A 24,852-nucleotide genomic window follows, 5' to 3' on the forward strand; every position below is an offset into this window, starting at 1 on the left:
ACAGCTGCATGGTTAATACCAACATGACTGTACACGCCGCACCCTTCACCACCTGGAAATACCGACATAAGACTGGCACACCGTGTAAATACAAACGCACCCATGCTGCAACAAACTCAATAGGGCTGAACTATTGTGCTGAAGCTCTGCTGTAAGTCTGCAGCCTTCCAGTTCGGTGTGTCCATTCAGCAAGAGCCACTTTTCACCAAACGAGGACACGCCATGCTGGGTGGCCTGGAAAAAATGCGTGGCACTGCTCCCATCTCGCTTATTGGCCGAAGCACAATCATAAAGACATAATCTCATCAGCTGGCTTGCCTCTTCCTTTTCTCCCTTACTTCTTTTGTTTGTCTCTCTCTTGCGTCTGTTTGTGCTTCGTAAAGCATGAAGAGCAAAAAACACAGCTGATGAAACTTAGGGTGGAAACAACTTGTGGAAGAAATCTGATTTATTGAGCTCTAAATGAATATTTTTTTTCTTCAGTGCAAGAAAAGCATCAACCACACTGCTGAAATGATATGACTTCACCTATATCTTTCAGATTATCAAACAAATGTTAATATTAGACAAAGAGAACCTGGTTAAATACAAAATATGCTTTTTAATTGATGATTTCATTAATTAAAGGGGAAAAAAAACAAACCAATCCTACCTGGACCTGTGTGAAAAAGTAGTTAGCCCCTAAACCTAATAACTGGTTGTGCTACCGTTGGGAGCAACAACGGTAATCAAGTGCTTGCAGTAACTGTCAGTGAGTGTTTCACGTCTCTGTGGAGGAATTTTGGCCCTCTCGTCTTTGCAGAATTGTTTTAATTTGGCCACATTGAAGAGTTTGCCAGCACAGCCATAGTCATGCCAAAGAATCTCAATTGGATTTAAGTCCAGACTTTGACCCAAAACCCAAAAGCGTTTGTATTATCCTGCTGCATAACCCAAATGAGCTTGAGCTTCAAGGCATGAACTGATGGTCGGACATTCTCCTTCAGGATTTTTTGGCATTTTTTTGGGTGGATTTTCAGAATTCACAGTTCCATCAGTTACAGAAAGCTGTCCTAAAAAGCAGTTCCAGACCATCACACTGCCACCACCATGTTTGACTGTTGGTGTGATTTTCTTTTTATTCAATGCTGTGTCGGTTTTATGCCAGATGTAACAAGACTTAAACCTTCCAAAAAGTCCTGTCAGCCCACAGAATGTTTTCCCAAAAGTCTCGAAGATCATCAAGATGTTTCTTGACAAACCTGACACAAGGTTGTCTATTGCAGTCTCACACACTGTCCCATATTTGAGTGCTTTTTCAGTTCAGATCAATCAGTAACTTTGCTTATAAAATGCACATCATCATCTGACTTTTGATCCACGAAGTGAAAGTACATCAGCCTTCCAGGAAGTCTTCATCATAATTAAGCTTAACTACTGGTTCAAAAACAATTAATCTTATCACACAGACGATTCTTTACATTTGGTCTACATGCTGTGCACGCTGCTTGGCAACAGCATTAAAACCACCTGTCTAATGTAGTGTAAGTATTTGTCAGAGCCCTAACTTCAGTTTGTGAAGTCCTGTTACGAAGCCTCAAGTGTTTTTGCCATCTCCATCTTTGTGTTTTGAACCCTGGCAGAAATCTCACTGAAACGGCACTTGTCAGTCACAAGTTGTCAGTCACAAGTTGTCAGTCACAAGTTGTCAGTCACAAGTTGTTAGCCAGCAAATATCCCCTCGGTAATCCCCCTTTATGAGACTTTAGTGAGATTTATATTTCCGCATATGTGGCCTCTCTAGAAATGTCACTACACGTTGCATTGACATGAACCCGAAGAAAATGGGGCACCAGTAACCAGCTGCACAGTGTTGATGTAGGCTGCCACAGGTTCCACTAAAGGATGGTGGTAACTTAAACTACTCTCGCAGTCTTTTTTTGACACATGGGTGTGTGCAGCCTGTTGGAGGTAATTTTTCAGGACTCTGGCAGTGCTCGATCTGTACCTCCTTACACAATGGAGCAGATACCGGTCCTGCCCAATGACCAGAAGTTGCCATCGGGTTGCTGAGTGCTTTCTAGGCCTGTGTGACTGTGACCTAAGTTGGACCCTGCCTTACTCGCACGTTGTGTGTGCAGCTGTCAATATGTGCATCGCAAAGTGAATAAAAACACAGCATAGAAATACCCACTTTATATGAAAAAATGAAGTGTAAATGTGTGTTTCAGGTGATTCGTGCACTCATATTAAATTTTTTGTAAGTGAGCAAGAGGGCTGTCAAGTGCATTTTTAGGAATTTGTATGCAAAGGGGGCTTTTTGAAAGAGAGAATTATCCAACTCGTGAAGCTGAAATTGATCAATTCTAGATAAATTATAGTTTACAAAGTTCAAATTGCTTTGTATTTGTGTGTGGATTGAAGCATGTGCTCCAAAAGTTACACCGAAATTGCTGCAAACGTTTGTAAATCTTAGTTTATATAGCCAGGGCTCTAGACTAACTTTTTGACATGGGCGCACCGGTACGCCTAACTTTAAAAATTTAGGCGTACCGGCACAAAAGTTAGGCGCACTCAAATTTTTTCAACCGCATCGCTTAACACCGCAGTTTTACATGTGCACTTTCTTTGGGGGGGGGGAAGTCCATACAGACAATATTAATTTCTAAATTATTAACTAACAAACTTGTGCTTAAAGTGCTTTGTCAATATTGTAGAAAATGTTAAAAACTTAATCATCATCTTGGCCTCCTCTGACGACCTGTTTGCTGCTGTCTGCTGCTGAAAGGCCGTGGGGAGAGGGGACACTTGGGCAGTGCATTTACTGCAGCATATAATGTGTTTTCTGGATACACTGTGCTTTTTCAGCATTCAAATATTGATGGCACCGTGTCAGAGCACTGGCTATGAATTTCAGACAGATCAGGCCTTAACTTAACAAAAAAGTTATCAATAGTTCTTTTCATCTTTTCTTATTACCCACAGCTACAGTACATCCACTTCTCTCAGGCCTAGGCTGCTCACTAGGGCTGAGTATCATCACTGATTTCTATAATCCATTCAATTCCGGTTCTCAAAGTCCTGATTTGATTCAATTTAGCCTCAGACAGTCAGAAATATTATAATTCTGATCATTTATCAGTACTGACTTCATCAGAATTGTGAAAATCACAGCAGATGCCTTTGTGTGAAAGTAACTGAGAATAAAACACAGGAAAACATGAAGGAGATTTTCCTGGTCTGGCTTTTTATAGCAGATAACCTTAAAAATATTCTGCAATTTTGCATAATTTTAAGAAATTTAAATTTCTTCAGTATTGAACAGCAGAAATTAGGCTTTCTTGTCCGAGGTCATTTAAGTGAAAAAAGAAAAAGCGCTGTAAACAACGCTAGACTGGTGGGTAATAAGCGAATGAATAATGCAGAAAACAGATTTGAGACGGGAAACTGTTCCTGAAGTACAGAGAGAGAGAGAGCTGTGCAGGAAGTGTGATTTTTATCGTGGTGGAAGCAAAACAGCAAAGGTCAGAGGGAATTCATGACGACATTGATCAAATGTGAAGCGCAGTTTGCTGCTTCTTTTGCTGCAGGCTCGGTGAATTTTGGTTGGAGAGAGACAAAACCTGCAGCTCAGAATCAGCGCAAAAAGACGTAAACACAGCGCAGACCCGAAGAATCGCTAAGCTCCGACAGCGTGTCCGTGTTCAGGCCGTCGGGTGAGAAAGCCGAGAAAGACGAAGCTGATTCTGATGTGTTGGGTCCGCTCCGTGTTTAGGTCTTTGTGTGGAATCCGTTAATGAATTGATATCGCTTTATTCAAGCTACTCACCTCTCTCTTCCACCTGCACTTTCAACTGGACCACGGCCAATCAGAGAGGTCCCGCCCCTGACTACCTCTGATTGGTTTAGTCCACGATAGGGGCATAATGTGTGTCTGTTGTTGACCACACGGAGAGTTACAGAGATTTTTTTTTTGTTACCGGAACAGTTGGTCGCACCTGTGCGACCAAATATTTATTTTTAGTCGCACCACTGAAAAATTTGGTCGCACTCTAGAGCCCTGATAGCGTACGCGTTTGTAGCCTTTTTGAGACGTATTTCTCTCAGGAGGCCACTGCTGTTGGGGAGTGTCATCGCTGTGGGTGTTTGTGTGCTGGCTCAAAAAAGTGCCTGAAGATGACTGTTTTTCTAACGTTAAACTTTATCAATAAATAATATAAAAGTAGACTGTATATCAAAAAAATACCCTGCTGAAACAATGAAAAATGAAAAGCGTCTTTCTCAAGGCAAAGTGGAAATGAATCTAAATCAGTGTCCTGTTTAATGGCGTCTGTTTGGCACCCTGTGGTGAGCAAGGAGGACAGCAGGCGTGAGTATGGCCTGTCCCATAGCCTGAGGACAGAAGACGAATCGCTTCTGTCTCCATGATGCAGCCTTTTATCATAGAAAAAAGAGCCACACAACTAACTGCAGCAGGAAGGGAGCGGCCCCTAAACAAACATCCCCGTTAAGTTGTGGTCTTTATTAAATTGCACAGAATTTCGTTCCCCTTTCTTTTCTCATGTTACGGAGAAAAGAAAGGACAGCTGAAGCAGCAAGTCAGAGAGAGAGGATACGGAGTAAGGCGCTGCAGAGGAGTCTCGTCTAACCGTCGAGTCTCATGTGAGAAGAAGAAAGACAAAAAGAAAAAGTGAAAGACTGTGAAAGGGGAAGCGAGCCCAGCAGCAAGCCTGATTTATTGATGGGACGTGCTGTTGGCATCCAGAGACTTCCTCTAAGTCAGGATGCCAGTTTAGCAAGGAAAACCTTTTTTATGTGGGGTAGGATTTAACAGAGGAACTTAAAAAAACGAGGTTTGGGGCTAAAAAATAAGAGATTTCTGGGAGCGAGGGCCCTTTTCAGAGATGCTAACACACTGTGTCAAGAGTGTGTGTACACAGGATTTAAATGACATTGTGGTTTCTGCTGTTACTACTGCTGAATACTGATGTTTCGTCATGGCTGTCAGGAGGCATATTTGGGAAAACAGTACTCATGATTAGTTTAAAAGTCACAGACTGAGGTTTGAACCATAGGCTGTATATAAAAGATGGGCGTAGCTTCCAGGTTTAAAGTGAATTACGCTGGCATTATCTCTAACGAACAGCAGGGGGAGACCTATCTAGTATGCGCTCTCCCGATTAGTTTTGCTTCTCATTCGTTAGCTCCAAGTCTTAATGAATTCAGGATAATGTTAATTTTGTACATTACGGCCCACTAAGAGTAAAAATGGAGGGTAAAATGGGGCATGCTTTACCACATGGTGATGCCTATAAGCATGCAGTGCCTCTCAGGTCCTCAGTCAGACCCACCCTTGGCTTGTCATTTCCACACCAACTGTGGCTTTAGCTAAGGAAGTAGACTAGGTCGCCTGCTAACGGGGTCGCTGGTTAGGTCACCAGCTCCTCCAGTCTGCTCTCAAAGTGCAGAGCAAGATACTGAACCCCAAGTTTCCATCTAATACCATGATCATTAAAAACAAAAGTCTAAAGGCATAAATGATGTTTATGGATTTAGCTTGTACTGTAAAATTGAGTGTTGAGAGGAAGAAATAAGTCCTTTTATTTAAATGCTGAAGTTACTGTTACTTACCTATTAACCCCCACCCCTCATTTGTTTTGGACTTAACATGGATTTTTGTGCCATATTAATTTATTTCTTAATAATATTTTGCCTTGAAAAACAGACAAGACAAAAACTTTAAAAGCATTACACTCATCAGCTGTTCAGTAATGTGCTTTACGTGACATTAATACCAATAAGATAATAAGATTTGTAAAATATGCACAAATCCTACTGATATTATTATCTTAATATATGTTGTTATTTGTTTTTTTATGAGCTTTCTGTTAACCTTAATCAGATATTGGTAACTGTCATATCATCAGGATATGATAACGGACGTACGGCAGGTGTGGTTTGTCACTAAACTTCAGCAGTTAAAACTGATTTCTAAAGTTCGAAATCTCATAGATACTTGTCTGGATGTTCTCACACGTAAACACTTGACAGTGGTCGGGCGAGTCGGGTCAAGATTTTTGGCCTCATTCTCAAATTTCAGCATTTATCAATATTTTCTAACCTTCCATCCATCCATTCGCTTCCGCTTATCCTTTTCAGGGTCGCGGGGGGCGCTGGAGCCTATCCCAGCTGTCATAGGGCGAAAGGCGGGGTACACCCTGGACAGGTCGCCAGTCTGTTGCAGGGCCAACACACAGAGACAGACAACCATTCACACTCACATTCACACCTAGTGGCAATTTCAATTATCCAATTAACCTATCCCCACAAGCTGCATGTCTTTGGACGGTGGGAGGAAGCCGGAGTACCCGGAGGGAACCCACGCAAACACAGGGAGAACATGCAAACTCCACACAGAAAGACCCCGGCCTGATGGTGGAATTGAACTCAGGACCTTCTTGCTGTGAGGCAACAGTGCTAACCACCGTGCCACTGTGCTGCCCTATATTTTTTATTTTTTATTTTCTAACCTTAACTACCATAATTACCAGTTTTCCAAGCCAATGTACAGAATAATAAGGAATTAAATGTACAGCTTTAAACAAAACATTTTTATAGACCTATTCCAATAGGCAGCTCTTTCGCTGAGGTGTGATCATACTTTGGTTTTCAGTGCTTAGTAAATACAACAAAATTCATTAAAGACTTAGATTTTTGTTGGGTGCCATCACTTACAATGTCGCCTTTGGCTATAACCCATTTATGGATGGGTTTTTTAATCATCCTCCACCTGCTTCTTCCTTTTGCTCTCTTTTTGGCATCAGCTTCTTTGTTACCTTAGCCAAAGTGCACAAGAGAGAGTAAGTGTCTTCATAGTGTACACTAGAAGAATCAAGATTCTTGTTTTTCTTTACTGTGTATGTCTGTATGGATAGATATACCTGCTTGTATTTTTTGGGTAGTGTAAGAGGTTATAGAAACACTGTAGGATTACTGATCTACTGGATGGGTGGATATATTTCAGTGTATAATGCTGAAAATAAACAAACTGAACTCTTACTTTATGAAGGTGAACCTAATACAACATGTGTATATATAATGCACAGTTCACCTTATTTATTGCATCCTCTTTTTATGGTCACAGACAGGCTGAATTTTGAACCTTGTGTTTAATTGCAGTCATTATATTGTTACACATCTTTTAATACATATTTATGGAGGCAGGAGGTCTGTCCACACTTAAAACCATTTTAACTTTCAATCAGTTTACAAGTGGTTTAGTATTATAGTTCGGCAAGATTTCTTTATCCTCTGTGCCACACCTGGAAACGCTCCTGTTCCGACTATCAATTACAGAGAGGACATAAAGGATCCGGGGGAAAGAAGTTTTATAATATAGGTTAACTGCGAGCTCTGAGTGGTGGAGGGCGGCCTTGTGATGGAGATTAGAGCAGATTTAGATCACGGCCTGCAGAGTTGATGGAGCCAGGTACAGCAGGTTAAGAACAGTCAGCTGATCGCCTCAGAGAAGACACAGACAAACAGCAGGTTTGTCTGTGTGTGTGTGTGTGTGTGTGTGTGTGTGTGTGTGTGTGTGTGTGTGTGTGTGTGTGTGTGTGTGTGTGTGTGTGTGTGTGTGTGTGTGTCAGTTTTGAATGCCATGGCAACTCAGGGGGGAAAAATACAAGCTTTTTGAGTTTGCAACGCCTACATCCGACCAGAAGACAGAAATAGGAACTTATTATAAACCATTTATAGACTTTCTGCCAACTTCAAAATAAAGCCCTCAGGAAGCGAGCTGCACACTTGACTCCAGAAAAATCATGTGCAGTAGGCGTGTACTGATGGCAAGATGGTGTCTTTGCATATGTTTGTGCTTTTTAATTCCTGTTAGCTTTCAGAAATGGAAGATGTATTTTAGCTTTAATTTGTATGAACTAGTGAACTAAGCTTTTTTTCTGTAGCCACAACATCTGACATGCAGGCAGTAGTGTGTGTAAGTGTGTACGTGTTGCTACTAATAAACATAAAATGCATTCAGTGAGCCAGAGGAGCCGAGCTAATGTTGATAAATAATCAAATAGTCAAGTCACCTTCAATCCAAAACAGTCGCTGAATGACACAAAGTGCAGAACAGGAGAAACACAATCGCAAAATCTGAGGATATATTGACAGGAGTACTGACACAGGTGAGGCCCACACACAGTAGAAGAAAAGCCAGAATGGATGTTTCCTGAACTTGCATTTCTTTGAATAGCCAGCAGGGTAGCTTGTTCAGGATGTGATGATACGGTGGCTACGAACGTCTTTTACGTCCAGTCTACAAGGGAATGGTTTTTGAGAGCTGTGAAAAATGGGCAAACACATACAGAGATACCTGGATTTGTCGGCAAGATAGGCAGATCTGATTGCAGCACAGCTGATGCACATACATGTTGATCACACCACCTGTAGATTTCTGTACAGGCGACAGGTGGTGAGATGTCTCCCTTTAGAATAAATGCTCCCTGACAGCTTAAACCTCTGTTGCATTCATTACACAGCCCAGCAAAGTGCGAGGGCTCGTCTCACCCCGCAGATCTGTGTTTGCAAGCCTCTGAAGCATTGCCAGACAGGCGCGTCTCGCCGCATACTCTGAGACAATCAATCACAGGCCCTCGAGCTCCTGCAAGGCTGCCACCTGTCCCACTTAGAGGGCACACAAAGTACAGCACACGTAGCCTCAGATGAGTGAACAAACTGCAGCTGGCTCTGCAGGAATCCTAATTAAAAGCTTTGCTGAATAAGTTATGAAGAAGTGGGTTTGCATCGAGTTAAACTGCCATGACTGCAGTGTCATCAAATGACTGAGACACGCGATGCTCAGTATCGACAGTATAATTACGCAGCAATAAGGAAGTAATAACCTGTTCAGTTTAACTGGGCTCGTAAAACGAAGCCTTCTTGAAGGAGCCTGCTGCGAGTGTCAAGTTCAAATCTGTGCTGGGAAAGGAGAAGTTTGGCCTGTAAACAAATCAGGTTTATAAGTCAAGGCGGCGTTGCATCAAATTATTCTGCCAGGAAGTAAATAAATGCATGTTGGTAGAATTTGAGGTATTTCAGTTGTAGAAAGTGATTACAAGAAGCTCAATGTTGATTTCAAACAAAAACGCTTGAGTGAGATGCTGAATCTGGTGATGACGTGTTATTGGTGTGTTTGTTAGCATTAGGAGTATTTCCAAGCAGATAACCAAGGGATTGGTATTCTTTTTCTTTTTTTTACTAAAGATAGGAAGTTACTCCAATTTAGAAGAGATTAATTTGTGTAGATGCTCCTGATCCAAATCCGGGAACTTTTGGAAAGATTCTTTATATTTATTGCAGGATATTGTGGGGCATAATTGGACATTTCACATCATATCTTCGCAAAAACATCAAGTTAGGAGACAGGAACTGAGCTCTTTGATAATGGTCATACATGTATGTTTCACTCAACATGAAACATACATGTATGACCATGTGGATTTACAGCAAAGGACTTTATATTTTAAGAGTTTAAATATTCGTAAGTACAGATGTTTAAAAAGAACAGCAGGTGATCACACCCATTTTTCTGCACATCTTTCAGCTGAAGATCTCCTTCAATGAGTCCAGCCTCCAGAGCACCTACGAGTATCCATCAGAAAGCAGCGTGTGGGACAGCGGGGAGGAGGAAGAGGAGGACAAACAAGATGAGAAGTTGGCAGACGAACAGCCAAGCATGGTAGGACGGATCCACATCCCTCGAGCCAGTTTGACCGGCTCGCCCTCCCACACCACCAACAGCAACGGTGAGATTTTGTGAGACAAAGAAGAGCTGGCTGTCAAATCTCCTTCATATACTCATGTTCCTCAGAGGATGACGATGAGGATTATTATTATTTTATTTATCATCAACACAATGTACCCTAAAATCCACTGGCTCAGATTGTACTTAATGGCACAGCTTGCAAGATAAGTGCATTTGCAGTCGCACTTATCTTGCAAGTTTTTTGTTTGCAAGGACGAACTTTTTCAGTTTTAGTTTTAAATTCTCACTTCAGACGTTAGAGGGTTACCTAGGCAACCAGTGCCTGGAGAGTTTGCAAGCGACCAGCCATGTAAATCAAACTTATCAAAGCGAATCACCTTTCATGATTGATCCAGTATTTTTAGTAGTGGGAGAAATTAACTACCTTTAAAAAACACACCCCTACTTTGTCTTCACTCTTGAGCTGCATTTACTGAACTTTTACTGTGAGCTGCCCCCAGATTAACTTAAAACCTTTACAGCAGTTTGCTTATCATGACAAGTTATATCACTTAAAAACATCAGGCTAGCCTGTCTGCATGAGCATGTTTGGTCAGTTTTCATCTTTAAGGCTTTAGGCTTTCAGTGCGAGCATATTTGTCATATGTGTAGCCTCATAATAATTTTAGAATGAGTTAAAAATCATGTTAATTGTTGCCAACATAGCTATGCTTTTAGGTTTATTCAAAATTAATTTAGGCAAAAACACCTACCAGACAGAGCACGTGCCACATTCTGATGCAAATTAGATAAAGCAGATGTTAACAGAATTAAAGGTTTAGCACTAAAAAACACTGCATGTGGAGCAGAGATTAAAATGGTGAAGTGCATTCGCATCCTAAATGAACTGAGGATAGGCTAGTGGTATTTTTATCTTTTTTTTTTTTTTTTTAAAGGGGGCTGGTTTAGTTTGTTTGGGTTTTTTGGGGGTATTTATATATCTGGGCAAAATGGCACTGAAAGATCAGACTGCTAATCTGACTACTTACCTACATGCATATATCCAGTTTTATCAAGCTTTTAGCATTCTGCAAGTTCATATTAATAAAACAGCAGATTTCAAAACTGAAGAATTTGCGAGCGCTTCCAGAGATTAAAGAGAGCTGCCGATGTGCAGAAGGAAGGGAAGATGCTGTGTAAAGTGCAAAGCTAGTCCAATCAGGTCATTACTGCTTTGTTTTGCCATCATCCTCCTCCTCATTTGTATGGAGGTAAAGTGAGTATGTAAGCCACAATAGGTGTGATGGCAGAGCCCCCTACTGGCTGCCCTGTTTACTACATCTGAGAGCAGCTGACTCACTCAGATATAATAAGCCCTTCAGCTAACAAGTGGATCCTGTAATAGCAGCATTTTTGGCCTTTTTAGGTAAAAAAGAAAAAAAAATTGAACCGGTGATTTTTGTATGTTTGTTAAACGTGATGACTATCGTGTCTCCTCTGGGTTACATAATGAACTATATTGTGCTTTGCCACTGGGAAATCAATAAGGAAGCTCATAATTGTAGCTCTAAATCACCAGATTATGTTACGCCCCTCTTCAACCTCTACTGAGGCTGTGCAAAAGTCTTTGGCGTTGCTTAGTAATTAAAATAAAACCAATGTTTCTAAGAACTCTGCTGTCACAGTCTCCACTGTGGTGCAGCAGGGCTGAAGCAACCTATTGTGTGAAACAACTTCATCCTCCAAGAAACAGTGGCCACTGTAATGATTTAACAACAGTGTATTCACATACTGTATCTCATAAAGCACAGTCATTAAAAGCAGCTCGCATTCTTTATACCAAAAACACACTTGAAAACCTAAATGTCGGAATGACTTGGATAAAAATAAAAATGCAGGGGGGAAGTTACACAGTTAATATCTAATGTGTTTTAGTCTTATTTATTTATTTTTGTCTGCAGATCTGTCCAGCTACATTCCCAAGCACTCGGTGGACTTCAGCGCCTGGCAGGAGCACAAACACGATGACGGCATTAACCAGGAGGATGCCGCCTCCCAGCAGACACAGAGAACTGAGGAGGTCATGGTGAGGGAAACGCCTTCAGCTGCCATACTTAAAGTTGGGTTTCAGACTCCACAGGAGGAGATGTGTCCCCCTGTTTTTCACCTCCATCGATCAACTCAAAGTATTTGATTTACAAATATATGAAACAGAGAAAAGCAGCATATTTTACATCCATGAAAGTTGGTATGTTGCCATCTTATGATTTAATGAATTTTGGTTAAAATTATAGATGGATTATTGATTATAGATGGCACATTAAGGTACTGGGTCCTAAACTGAAACTTGTGATACTTCAGCAATTCAGGCTGTTATACACGGCATCATTTTATAGAGTTGTAGGTGATACATTTAATGTGATGATTAGGAAAGGTTCAGGCTTCAGAATGCATTGAACAAACAGTTTCAGACAGTGTTTTTCTTTTCCTATTACCCATGAATCTTCATTCAGAGGCATAGAGACTGGTTGGCAATTGGATGCTGGCAGTTGCTGGGTGAAATTGGTTTAAGAGAGGATGCTGCACTGTAAACCTCTGTGTGATTATTTTGGTCACTTGCAGATTGCCTTAACCGCCTGTAGTTTGCATTGAAGTTGCTGTCTTATCTTCAGACACTCGTCCTTTACTCTATGAAACTACAGCCAGCACATTCCAGAAGGTGAATGGTCTCAGTTACACTTTTTCAATTTGTCTGCAAACATTTGAAGATAAGAAGCAAACTACTGGTAATCACAGCAACCTGCTAGCAAACAAAGCAATCGCATGCAAGATTTCAGTGTGACCAACTTCATTCTAGTGATTGCAGCAACCTCCAGCGACCACATGTCAACCAGTTGGGGAATAGATCTGCTCATCTTGCAACCAAACTCATCTCTAGTGCCTAATATAGTCATTTTAGGCACTGAGGCCCCGCCCACCTGCTGTTCCAGCCTTATGTCTGTAAAGGGGCAGCCAATCAGAAGAAAGGTGACTTAAAAGTAGAGGACAGAAGGTGAACTGAGGGGCTGCACCAAAACTCATATAGTAGTTTGATTCTTTCTATTCTTTCTTTATTGTAGGGTATCTTAGATTACATAACTTTATCTAATTCAAAGTATTTCTTTCTCTTTTCTCTCAGCTCACGCCGGCGGACAGCTCCTCCCTCACAGACTACAGCAGTGAGCCCGCTCTTTACTTCTGATCTGCCTGACCAATCAGCTGTACAGTAGCATCGCAGCATCTCACCCGTGGGACCAGACTGCCTCCACCTCGACACTCCAGCCGACTATAAGCACATCTTCCTGACCAGACAGGAAACATGGGTGTTTTATTTTTGTTTTTCTGGCTGATTTCCTGCCACGGCACCGCCACACGCCACGTTACCAGCTGTGCATTGGAGCTGCCGGGTGGCTGGCGTTCAATGCCCACCTTCTTTCTGAAGCTGAAGCAACAAATCTTAAAAAGAAAAGAAGAAGGAAAAAAAAAAAAAAAAAAAAGCAGCTGGGCTGTCTTTCCCAACCCGTGATCCTCTAACAGACAGTTGATCTGTCAGCGTCCAGAATCTTCCTCCTTGCCACGCTGTAGAAGTTTTTGCTGCTTTCGAGGTTCAAATTTAGCTTCAGGTTTTATTTTATTTTATTCTTTTTGGAGGATGTCGACGAGGGAAGGAGCCGACAGAGTTCAGTGTTATCGTGGAAGCGTGTCATTACAGCAGATTGGCGGCAGATACACATAAAAATGGTGAAAGGGTGCCACAAATGCATTTCTTTGTTCTCTTTTTTTTTTCTTTTTTTATCCGCATGTTTTGATTTGAGTCCAGCACTTCTGTTGGTTCTGTCTTACTGTAAAGCTTCTCTATGCCTTTTTTTTTTTTTTGTTAGGTTTTGTATATTTTCTGGCAGACTATGTACTGATTGAAGCTGCTGGATTTTTTTTTTTTTTTTTTTTTGGCAAGCAAACTTCAACACGCTTCACTTCTTCATGTGACGAGGGAGGAAACATATGCACCCCACGCCCCGGGATCAGTAGCACCTCTCATTCCTTATTAAATGCTTGATAAAGTGACCTTGGCCAACAATGTCTGTATGTCCGTATTGCTGAAATCACGTGTCCGTATATCTGCTCTGGAAAGCTGGTAGACCTCCCGATGCCTTTCCTCAGCTCTTTGTGTATTTATTCCTGCTTAACGTTGAAGTTTGCATGTCTGAAATCTGCTTTTTTTTGAGGGGGGGGGTCGTTTTGTTTGTTTTTGGTTTTTTGTACAGATGTTTGCTGGTGAGGGCTCCGAAAGATCCCCGCCAGACCAGTCGGACCTCATCTACTTTCACATTCCACAGGGAAAGAAGGCGGTCCACTTTGAAGGCAACAGTGATTGTGATTGATCATTAAAAGAAAAAAAAAAAGGCGTTTTGTGAGAAAGAATGAAAGTGTGTCTGTGTGTGTCTGTCTTTTTTTTTTTTTTTTTTATTATTCATATTTTTATATGCTCATAATGCCAACTGATTAAAGAGTTCCTGTAAAGGCCTCGCATCCACTCTTCGGCCAGTATTGTTGTACTGTCTCCACTGGGATTCATCTCTTCTGCTTATTATTTCATGTATTTTTTTTTACATTTTATTTCTCCAATCAGATGCAATTTGTTTCTTTGCCGTCAGGAGCTTTGTCTTTCTCTCTGATGGATTTACAACTTATATGTTTCGTCCGGGAGTCTTGGTTGATAGATGTCTTTGCACTGTCATGCTTTTAGCTTTGTTTTGCACCTCATGAGGAAGTAAGAGTGGGCTGTAGAGGAAATGTGCACTTAAAAGAATGAGAAGCCTACAGACTGGTGACAAATTAGAGGAGAAGGTTAAAAGCGTCTCAATGACGTGCCTCCAAAACACGATGATGTCATCTAACACGTTGGAGACTGTAGCACTTGATTCTTAATGATGTCATCCTCATTAATCCATTCAGTGACATCCCACCTGTTTCCTTTCAAGATCGGGGAAGGGCATTATCATCCTGTAAGAGACCACTTCCATCAACCATGCCAGCAAAATTGCCCCCTGAGGGCATATATGGGGTTAAAGGGTTCAGGCTTTTCCTTTAATTTGTCACCAACCTAAATTTGGTTGAAGAGTTACATTTCAAAGAAAAGCCTGACTTAAGTCTAAGTCAGGGTTTTGATTGGGGTGGACTGATATATCAGTTTAGATTGCACTGATTGATATTTAGATATTCTGAAAGAAAAAAGGTGGGGATAATCTGTGCATTTCTAATTTCAATCCCATGTCTCAGTCGGCATGAATGAATTAAAATTTGAAATGAAACTCTTCAGCCACACACAATTGAATGCATCGCGATGAATGCCATGACCACTTTGTTTTCTTTTGCCACTCTAGTCTTACGATTGTTTGGCCTTGTCACTGTGACCAAAAACAGCAGCCCGAAGTGCAGTTTCGCCACACAGGTCCACAGGGACTTCATCTTTGTCCGCCTACAAAATCTCTCCAACCCCCTGCTGGTGTACACCGATTTGAAAGAACCACGAACTTTGGATGTTTACTTCATGCGCTCAATGTGACTGCTCAGCACTGCTTCTGTTTCAGAAGACTGAATGTAATTTTTTTTTCAATAAATTTCCTGTGGTATGATTATCAGCTTACCAGAAAACATCACATTGAACAGTGAGCCCTGTTATTGTTTCTCCAAACTTTAGCATGGCTGGATTTGACCTTCAATACATTTCTCTGAAAAGGTCTCAAACTGGCAAAAAGTTAGTAATAATGAACACATTTCCATCTATTGCAGTATACATTTTACTTGGTCTGGTTCAAAATAGCTGGACTTTCTTTGTGTTATGTGGCTTGACAAAGCCTCAATTCCCAATCAAGCGATAAAAGCTTTCACAACAGCAGTTATCAGCTTCCTTTATTAGTCCAAGCTTTCTGCTTCAGCCTGTGTGCGCACTCACGTACAAGGAGGCATTGGACACACTTTGGCTTTCATTCTGCACAAAATCAATCAATTGAGCATATCCTGCTAATATTTTAGATATGAAAAGAGAGAAAACTTACAAAAAGACCCAGAAGTCTTCCCTGGTGCTGCTTAGTCAAGAGAGCCTTTCTGCAGAAAATCATTTAAACATTAAAGGGTACTCGGCCTGATGAAGTAATAGAAGAGGAAATCAGTTTTTTCCATCACCAACCAAATCTGTGCAAATTCCTGCTAGAAGAAAATGCACAGTTTGTGCTGCTGTAACTTGAAAGCAGAGCTTCATTCAGTGGTAGTGGTAATATGGCACTCACAAGATTGAAGGTATAAAATATATGAACTTGGAATACAGATCACCTTTAAATTTAGTTTACCAGATATAGTTTAAGCCTAGTTCAAGAGCAAAAAGCCAAATTTAGCCCATTGAACCTCCATGCCAGGGAAATAAAGCCTAAAAGTGAATCAGTAAATTCTGAAATCAAAACTCGTGAGGTTGGCTGCTCTGGATTGGGTTATGTGTCTGGCTTTTGTTACTAAAAGAAAGCCACCTCTGAAAACACTAAAAACTACGCTGGATTATACCTTGCTAACCCAATAATCTCTCCAATATCCTCCAATACACTCGACAATTCCCTGTCACTTGTAGCTGTGCAAACACAATCTGCAGAAACTCGACTACGGTGCGTCTCATGATCAAAGACAACAGATAATCAAGGATCACCTCAGAAAAAGCGAGGACCACTGATTGAAACTTGTTGTTCACTGTGGTGTTTACAGAGTGCTCTATCATATGAGAGGAAATGAATGAAAACTGCTTGAAACACAAAAATCTTGGGTATGTAAACGAAAACACCAAAAAAATGTTAAGTATGCTTGATTTGTAGGCATGGATATAAATCCTCCAAACACACTGATTAAAGGAGACCCATAATGCTCATTTCCATATTCTTATTTGTGGACCCTACCAGAATAGCTGTGCATGATAGAGAGGTTAAAGTAATTCTTAGTCTGAAATGAGCTGATTTAACTGCAGCTTACTTCTGATTGGCTGCCCCTCACAAGCAACCACAGGTGGGAGGGGCCTCTGTGCTCGAGATGACCATACTAGTGATATCCATGCTTTCTGATATCAAATAGAACCAAGAGTAGAAAAAACTGCTAGAAACTGAATGTTTTAAACAAACTTTTGTCTCTCAGAGTTTATGACCATAAAAGCATTGCGGGTCCCCTTTAACTGAGCCCTGCTTGGACCTCCTTTGGAATTGTGGCTAATGGTCACATGACACACCTGTGGATCCATCAACCTGTGGTAACTGCTGCCTCTGTTGACCAAAACCCACTCTGCGGTACTCTTTTTGCTCTCTCTGTGAACTGAAGGACCAAACTGTGGGCAAACTTCACTGATCTCGTCTTAAATGGCACCAGCAAGAACTTTTCTGATGGCCAGAGACGCAACACTCAACTTTAGCGCTTCTGAAGTGTACACACCGACTCTTGCCGCAGTGTCCCAACCCCGTCTTTGTCTATGCCCGATGCAAAATGAGCAGTTTGTGTTGGTCACTCTGTAGCAACACTGTGGTAGAAAGCTTGCTCATCTTTTACTTTCCACCCTCCTCTCGTCTGTAAATCTACATCGCAGCAGATGTGCTTACTGTAAAGTTATTGTCAATGATTTGGGCAAGTGAAAAAAAAAAAAGTGATGTCATACTTGTACAAATGAAAGCTCAATAAATAGAAGACTTGAAGAAATGCGAGTGCTCTAGCCTTTCTTGTCTATGAATTAAACTATGCGCCAAGTATGACTTCTACGCATATGGGTTACTTTATTATTTGGGAATGTCTGATGGGGAAAAAATAAGCTTAAATCCCTTAAAAAACAAAACCTGTTAGAAATCTCAGTTCTAATAAGTCTAAAGTGGTGGATGAACCACATGGGAACAAACATTTTTATACACAACAAAACAAGGACATTAATCTAGAACACAAATAGGAAAAAAAAACCTCAGTGGGTAGAAGCAGCCCTTTTGGAGCCATGCAAACAGAATAAAGGTGACAAAAGGTGCACTAAAGAGGCGACAGCGTCCCCCAAAAGAAGAGGAATTGTTTGGTGAACTGAGTAGAAACCATCGCGCTCTCCTCAACTTGCACAGGTAGTCTTCCTCCCCTCACCCCAACTGGTCATGGCAGAGTGTTGAAGAGATCCCAGGAGTCACCACTCTACTTGACACTGGCATTCACCAACAATATGCTTTCCCAAAATACCAATTGACCCACTGCCAAACCCATCACGTGTCATACGGTGTGAAGTCTGCCACAGCATCTCCAGACTCTGCTGGTGGTCTCTGGAGAATGCCAATTAAGCTGAATGAGAACTATGCCTATGCCTCTCACTCAACAAGCAAAACAAACAAATTGGAGTTTTAACACAAAGAAAATGTTAGGAAATACATTTATTGAATCCAGAAACTTACAACAAAGGTTTAAATATATTAAAAATTAGTCCAAAGTGGGGAATAAACTGCCTCAGAAGCCACAGTCAGGTGAGGTCAGGTGCACAGTTTTGCTCCTCGCCTTCAGTGCTCCGTCCTCCGAGGCTCCGTGGCTTTACTGAGGTTTCCTGCCTCCTGCTTTAGGACGCTCAGGAGAGACTGGGAGCTCTCCAATATCTGCAGGAGTAAAAACAAAACAACATGAACTAACTTGTGCAGAAACTCAGAGGAAGTGTGGGGTGCACTTTAGAAGCAATTAAAGAAGGGGTCCAGGCTTGGCCAATTTGTTGCTTTTTAATCAGAGCAGCTCAGGAGTGTTTGTTTACAGTGATTAAGTGAGAGCACAAAGGGAGTTCAGCATCAGCAGGTGGGATCTTACTGACATCCAGTACAGCAGCCAAAAGCTTCTGTGGCCATACCCAACTTTTAATTAGTTCTTGAATCAACGCTTGAGACAGAGCTTTTCTGGTTGATGCAGACAGTCCAACAAACAGCTATTGTTTTAACACCTTATAACCACTGATCCATTACTCATGCACTAATAAAGGTATCCCACCCCCGCCTCTCCTTCCTCCGAACGTCTGCAGCTGGTATTACCCAGCAAACTTGGGTGAGAAGCAGTTGTGGTATGAGGCTGTTGTGCCAAAAATTACTTGCTATTTTGAGTTAGAAATAACATTTCTGTCACAAGGTAGAAGCAGCCATGGTGTGACTACATAAGATCCTTTATATTACAAAGACCCTACAATCAGATGACCTATCAGCAAGCACTTGGCAACAGTGGGAAGGAAAAACTCCCTTTTAACAGGAAGAAACCTCCGTATAATGCAGAATAATATATAATACAGAACATCAATCAACATGGAAATTCTTGCTGGGTTTGCTGTTATGCAGAGCTCCGTTTGTTCTCCATTCGCCATGCACCTGTTATGTGATATTGATTAACTTTGCAGAAGAGCCACATGAATTTAAATTTTTTTAAATTTTGCCTTTATAAATACCTGTGTAAACAAAAACTCAGCATATGAAAACCACTGCAGGCTCGGTCATTGACACACCTTGGTGTATGCAGCCTCCGTCTCGGCGATGGTGCGGTCGAAGGTGGCGCGTGCGGCGAGTCTCTGCGTCAGGCTCTCGTTGACTCGGCTCAGCTTCTCCGAGAGGACACGGATGTCGTGCTGCAGCCGCTCCTTTTCCTCTTCCTCCTGCTTGATCTGTCGGTTCAGCTCATCCCGCTTCGAGCAAAGCTCCTCAATACCTGATCGAGAGGGAAAGGTGGGATTAAACTAGAGCCTCAGTAGATCTCCTCGGGACTCAGACAGATGATTTCTGCCATAATTACGCAGCCCAAACACAGACATGGATACAGTAAACTAGGGGTGGGCGATATAAACGATATACAATAGAAACTGTATAAATTTGGCCAATGATAGAGATTTTGACTATACCGCTCTATCGCTCGTTGATGATGTCATCAAGCTGCGCCTGTTTTGGTCGAAAGCATTGCAGCAGCTAAAACCATTATCATCTGCAAATTATGGCGGGCCACAGTCATAGCAAAGAGATGAAGCACTTTTGAAATATGGGGAAAGTCAAAAACTGCGCTTCCTCCACTTCCGTAACAGTGATTCATTAATGTTGAATTCTCTCGCAGCTGCTCTATCCCCATGTTGTTGCAGTATATTAATGACAAACCTCGTATTGTGGATGGATTATCTCAGTTATTCTCCTGACTGAAGTTTGGCCCGTGTATGGCATCCTGCTATGTGATTGCATTTGTCCCTGACCACCAGAATCCCTCACGTTAACTTATCGAGTGGAAAAAAGTTGGCGTTCATCCTCCAGCTTCACTGTGCTAATGTTATGCTAACATAGCTGTGTCGCTAGCAGTCACGTAGCACAACATTATATACCAGGTAGTCCAACTTCAGTACCCCTGCAAACGCCACTGCTGTTTAGTTTTCTGTCTTCATTTATGTTGGAAGTGGTAGCAGAGCTGTACGTTTGAATTAGTTTCAAAAATCTCTCAGTCAGAACATGGTATTTTATGTTTAGGTGGAAACTAGCGAGCTAACTTCCTGTTAACTTCTAACTCCGTTAAATTTAATAAATTCTGTTTTCATGGATGTAAAACTTAATTGTTACACCCGATAAAGCAGAAACGCTGATGATTTAATTAAAGATGAAAGGATTTAGACCGTTTTTAACTCTTAGTGTTTGTTTGACTTTGGGACCTGGAGAAGACGGAGTTTTGGACCCAGATTACTCCGCGAAGCTCCTCACGACTGCAGCTGTAATGCTCTGACAATCCATCAAGCAGTGCAGCTTACCAAAGTTGTACTAAAACATTTTTTAACAGATTTCTGCACGCCCAAATCGGTTCAAGGTCAGTAAGCACAACCAGAATTCATACATAAGGCACACTCAATTTTTGAGAAAATTAAAGGATTTTAAGTGTGCCTTATAGTATGGAAAATACGTTATATGGAAGAAAAGAATATATCGTGATATATATCGTTACCGCACATGCTTCAAATTATATCGCGATATGAATTTACTGGTCTTAATTTTCATTTGAGTGAGTGAAATGGTTTAGCCACTTGGACTAAAAAAGTAGGATTAGTGCTTCCCTAATTCCAGCAGACCAGAAACAGATTAACCAACACCTGACATGTGACAAGCTTCAGCTTCACTGGTCTTTTATCTTCTAAAACTTTTGAGAGAAGAAGAAAAAGTGTCAAATTGACTGCTGCAAGCACTCAGAGCTGATACCTGTTAACGCCATTTGCGCCAGTGTGGAGCGCAAAGGGTTAAAGGTGATCTGAGGAGGTTAATCAGATTATTAGGCGAGGTGCAGAATCACAGGTTAACCTCTCAAAAAAAAGGACTTTTATCGGTTTTAGACAAAATTACAGGCAGCAAACTTTCTTTAACACAAGGGTGTTAACATTGCAAGCTGGGACCAGAACACTGGCTCCCCAAAGAATCCACTCCGGCCGCAGAATAGCTCATTAAAATAAACCCAATATGACAAGACAAGCCATCTGAATAAAAATGCTACAAAACACACATAAGGAGAACACAATAGAATTTAACACAATAAGTAAACCCGAGTATTGTTCTCTGGTGACAGTGCAGGCTACAATATGCTTGGTCTACATATTCTCTTGCGAAATTAAAGCGCAATAGTCATTTACTAGGCAAATATGCTTAATTTATATATTAACCAGTAAGTATACTACAATTTAAATTTAAGCCGCTAACACTGTTATGCTAATCAGTCCAATGTGTTATTGACAGTAAATAGGCTCACTCACATTTGACCAGCTCGTTGTTGTAGGTCTGCAGAGCCGCAGCTTGTTGGGTCATGTCGGATTTTAGGTCAACCTTCACCGGATTATATCTGACTTTAAACGCGAGGTACTCGGTCGGCTAGCTCGTCATCTATCCCTAGGAGCTAAACAAGCCGGGGTGGACCAAATATTCAGCACTGTTTATTCAGCAAACCTCCTTGAAAAGCAGAGCCCGTACATGGCGGGTTTCCCAGACAACTCAAACCCAGGAGGAACTACCGGACACCCAACCAGAGGCGATAACTTGGAAGAGAGTCTACTTCCTGTTAAAAACATTGTGTAGAAATGAACTGGAGTTTAGAAGGTTGCCAGCAGATGGCGCACACGACCAAGACCTCAGATAATAGGAGTAATTATAACGAAACGGCTAAAGCAATCGTTTGCAAATGCTTCTACATAAACAGCCAAAATGTTATTTTACTTTTGTTCTCCAAGGCAATAATAATGAATTCGAAATTATATAATATCGACTCGTTACCAGAACCATCTCATGAGCGCCCCCTATCAAACCAGAAGTCGATAGAGCGAGAGTTCTTATATTAAGAGATATCTGACCTTCTTCTCCACTGTGTTTAACACCGATAATGTCCGGCTTGCGCCCTCTGGCGGACAACAAAACCTACTGTTAAATTAAGTTGCTGTTGAGAGTTACTGTTTACCATTTAACCACAGGTATCCTCAATTTCCCATGCATATATTAGATGCAGTTCAACTGGACTAATGCCTAAAGACGGTTAGCTGTGCCTCATATTAGTTTTACTAGAGAGACATTCAGTACTAGAACAATCCAGAGTACACATCTGGAGAAAGTAAACATATTGGCTGCTGTCAGTGCTACCCACAGCCTCCAAGTAGATATACCTATGGTATCAATTTCAAAATACTGCATCACCTGAAGTGATCACACTTACAAGATTTTCATAAAACTTGACCTTGAGTAGATCTTTGGTATCAATTTGCAGCTGCTATGTCATCTAGTTCTCAAGTTATCGGATTCACGTTGTTTGGGAGATTCCTCAGCGGCTGCTGCTGAGAGAGAAGCTATATTACTGAGCACATGACAGACAAGAAGCAGTATGTGAGGGTGTCCAGTACTCTGTCTGATTGGTGCCGTACAGGAAAAGAAAAAAAAATTCCTCCATAGCCATGTGCGAGACTGATAAAGTCAGAAAATGATTACTTAAAGTTATTGCTGCTAAAGGTGGTCCTACAAGTCACTGAATCAGTGTGTTTTTCACACACTGCTTCTGCATTTTAGGCTTTATTAAATAAATTATGACATGTTGTAACATTTCTCATGTTACTGTTCAACTCAGGTTTTATTTTAATAATTTTAGATTTGCAGTTTGCCTACTGGTCTGGAATTGGGGTGGATGACGCTGTCATGTACCTGTTGCAGCAATCCCTCTCTCACCTAGAGCAGGCGGGGAACGCTGTGAGGATCATGTTTTTTGACTTCTCCAGTGCTTTCAACACCAACCAGCCTACACTAGGGAAGCTGGAGGGAACCAGAGTGGGCAAACAGCTGACTGCATGGACCACTGACTACTTAACCAACATACCACAGAATGTGAGGCTTCATGACTGTTGTCCGACGTGGTAATCTGCAGCACGCAGGGCGCCACAGGGCACGGTTCTCTCACCCTTCTTGTTCAGACTGTATACTTCTGACTTCTGTTATAATTCAGACCATTGCCACCTACAAAAGTTCTCAGATGATATAGCCATCATTAGATGCGTATCAGACGGAAATGATCAGAAATACAGGAGGGTCATCAGTGACTTTGTTGGCTGGTGTGAGACCAATGCTCTCCAAATCAACGCTAGGCAGCGCCTGTATCACCTACGACAACTGAGGAAGTTCAGGGTCTCTCCAAAGATCCTCAGGATTTTCTATACAGGTGCTGTGGAGAGCATCCTCACACAGAACATGACATCGTGGTTCGGGAACAGCTGTGTGAAGGACCAAAAAGCTCTCCAGAGAGTGATCCGTACAGCAGAACGCTGCTGCAGGATTGCTCTCCCCCCGCTTCAGGACACCTACACCAGGAGATGCCGGACTAGAGCAGCGCAGATACTGAAGGACCTGTCCCATCCTGGCAACAAACTGTTCCAACTTCTGCAATCTGGTAGAAGGTTCCGCATCTTCCGGGCAAGGACAGAGAGACTCAAGAGGAGCTTCTATCCCCAAGCCATCCGTGCCCTAAACACACACACCCGCCCTCTCACATCATCTATAATTGACTGAGACAAGACTCTTCCAGACACTAAACCAGAGCACAATGTACATTTCAATTCCTTTAATTTTAAATATGTTTATATTGTCTATCCTGTAAAATAGTCAGATGTCTATTCATATTAATGTACAGAATTCACCTGCTTGCTGCTACTACTGCACATTCACCCAGTGTATATACTATATGTGTGTGTGTATATATATATATATATATATATATATATATATATATATATATAATGTTCTTCCTCTACACCCCCCCCCCCAATTTTTGCACATGTCGAGGAGCGTGTCAGGCTACATTTCACTGTGTGTTATACTTGTATAACTATGCATGTGACAAATAATAATAAAGAACCTAGAACCTAGCAAGATAAAGGAGATGGTCATAGACTTCAGGAGGAAGTCATCCCCTACAACACTGGTGAACATCCAGGGAAAAGACATTGAGATAGTGGACTCATACAAGTACCCGGGTGATAACCTCAACAATAAACTGGACTGGACTACAAATACAGTACAGACAGCCTGTATAAAAAGGGCCAGAGTCGACTCCATCTGCTGAGGAGACTGAGGTCCTTTGCAGTACTCTGTTAAGGACATTTTATGACACTGTGGTAGTATCCACCTTTTTCTACGCAGTGGCCTGCTGGGGGAGTGGATGCACAAACAGGGACAGGAGGAGAAGGATTGGCAAACTGGTGCGGAGCTCTAGCTGTGTGCTGGGATGTCCTCTGGAGTCTGTGGAGGTGATGGGCGGGAGGAGGATGTTAGTAAAGGTGACATCCATCATGAACAACCCACATCACCCTCTGCATGAGTCTGGGAGTGCGCTGAGCAGCTCCTTTAGTCAGAGACTGAAACACCGTCACTGCAGGAAGGAGCGCTTTCGCAGATCATTCATCCCAACAGCAGTTAGACTCTATAACTCCTCCTCATGATGTCATGAGTCACTTGGACATTGTGGTCATCCATTGGTCATCCACGGTTACCACCTCATGCATAATGCATCTTATATATGTATGAACGTGT

General features: G+C 41.7%; 2 protein-coding genes across 3 annotated transcripts in view; one reads left to right on the forward strand and one right to left on the reverse strand.

Moving 5' to 3' along the window:
* The window catches only part of tprn (taperin), a 35,025-nt gene extending 17,534 nt beyond the window's left edge, over nucleotides 1-17,491 (forward strand). The window contains exons 2-4 of one of the 2 annotated variants that reach the window (XM_085279025.1): nucleotides 9,587-9,788; nucleotides 11,689-11,846; nucleotides 12,906-17,491. In XM_085279025.1, coding sequence (XP_085135151.1) covers nucleotides 9,587-9,788; nucleotides 11,689-11,846; nucleotides 12,906-12,968 — 423 coding nt within the window. In that variant the 3' untranslated portion in view covers nucleotides 12,969-17,491. The remainder of the gene's footprint in view (nucleotides 1-9,586; nucleotides 9,789-11,688; nucleotides 11,847-12,905) is intronic. The other variant, XM_085279026.1, reaches the window with a different exon arrangement.
* Nucleotides 17,492-18,177: 686 nt separating this feature from the next.
* ssna1 (Sjogren syndrome nuclear autoantigen 1) lies at nucleotides 18,178-21,821 on the reverse strand. Its single transcript, XM_085281195.1, has 3 exons — nucleotides 21,549-21,821; nucleotides 19,290-19,489; nucleotides 18,178-18,408 (listed from the first exon to the last, which is right to left on the reverse strand). The coding sequence occupies exons 1-3, from the start codon at nucleotides 21,598-21,600 to the stop codon at nucleotides 18,316-18,318; spliced, it is 345 nt and encodes a 114-aa protein (XP_085137321.1). The 5' UTR covers nucleotides 21,601-21,821; the 3' UTR covers nucleotides 18,178-18,315.
* Between the last annotated feature and the right edge of the window lie 3,031 nt (nucleotides 21,822-24,852).

Source organism: Mchenga conophoros, linkage group LG7 (genome assembly GCF_057382185.1).
Source record: "Mchenga conophoros isolate Kocher_MC1m ecotype Shallow Benthic linkage group LG7, M_conophoros_male_GT1.1, whole genome shotgun sequence".
In the NCBI taxonomy this organism is placed as follows: Eukaryota; Metazoa; Chordata; class Actinopteri; order Cichliformes; family Cichlidae; genus Mchenga; species Mchenga conophoros.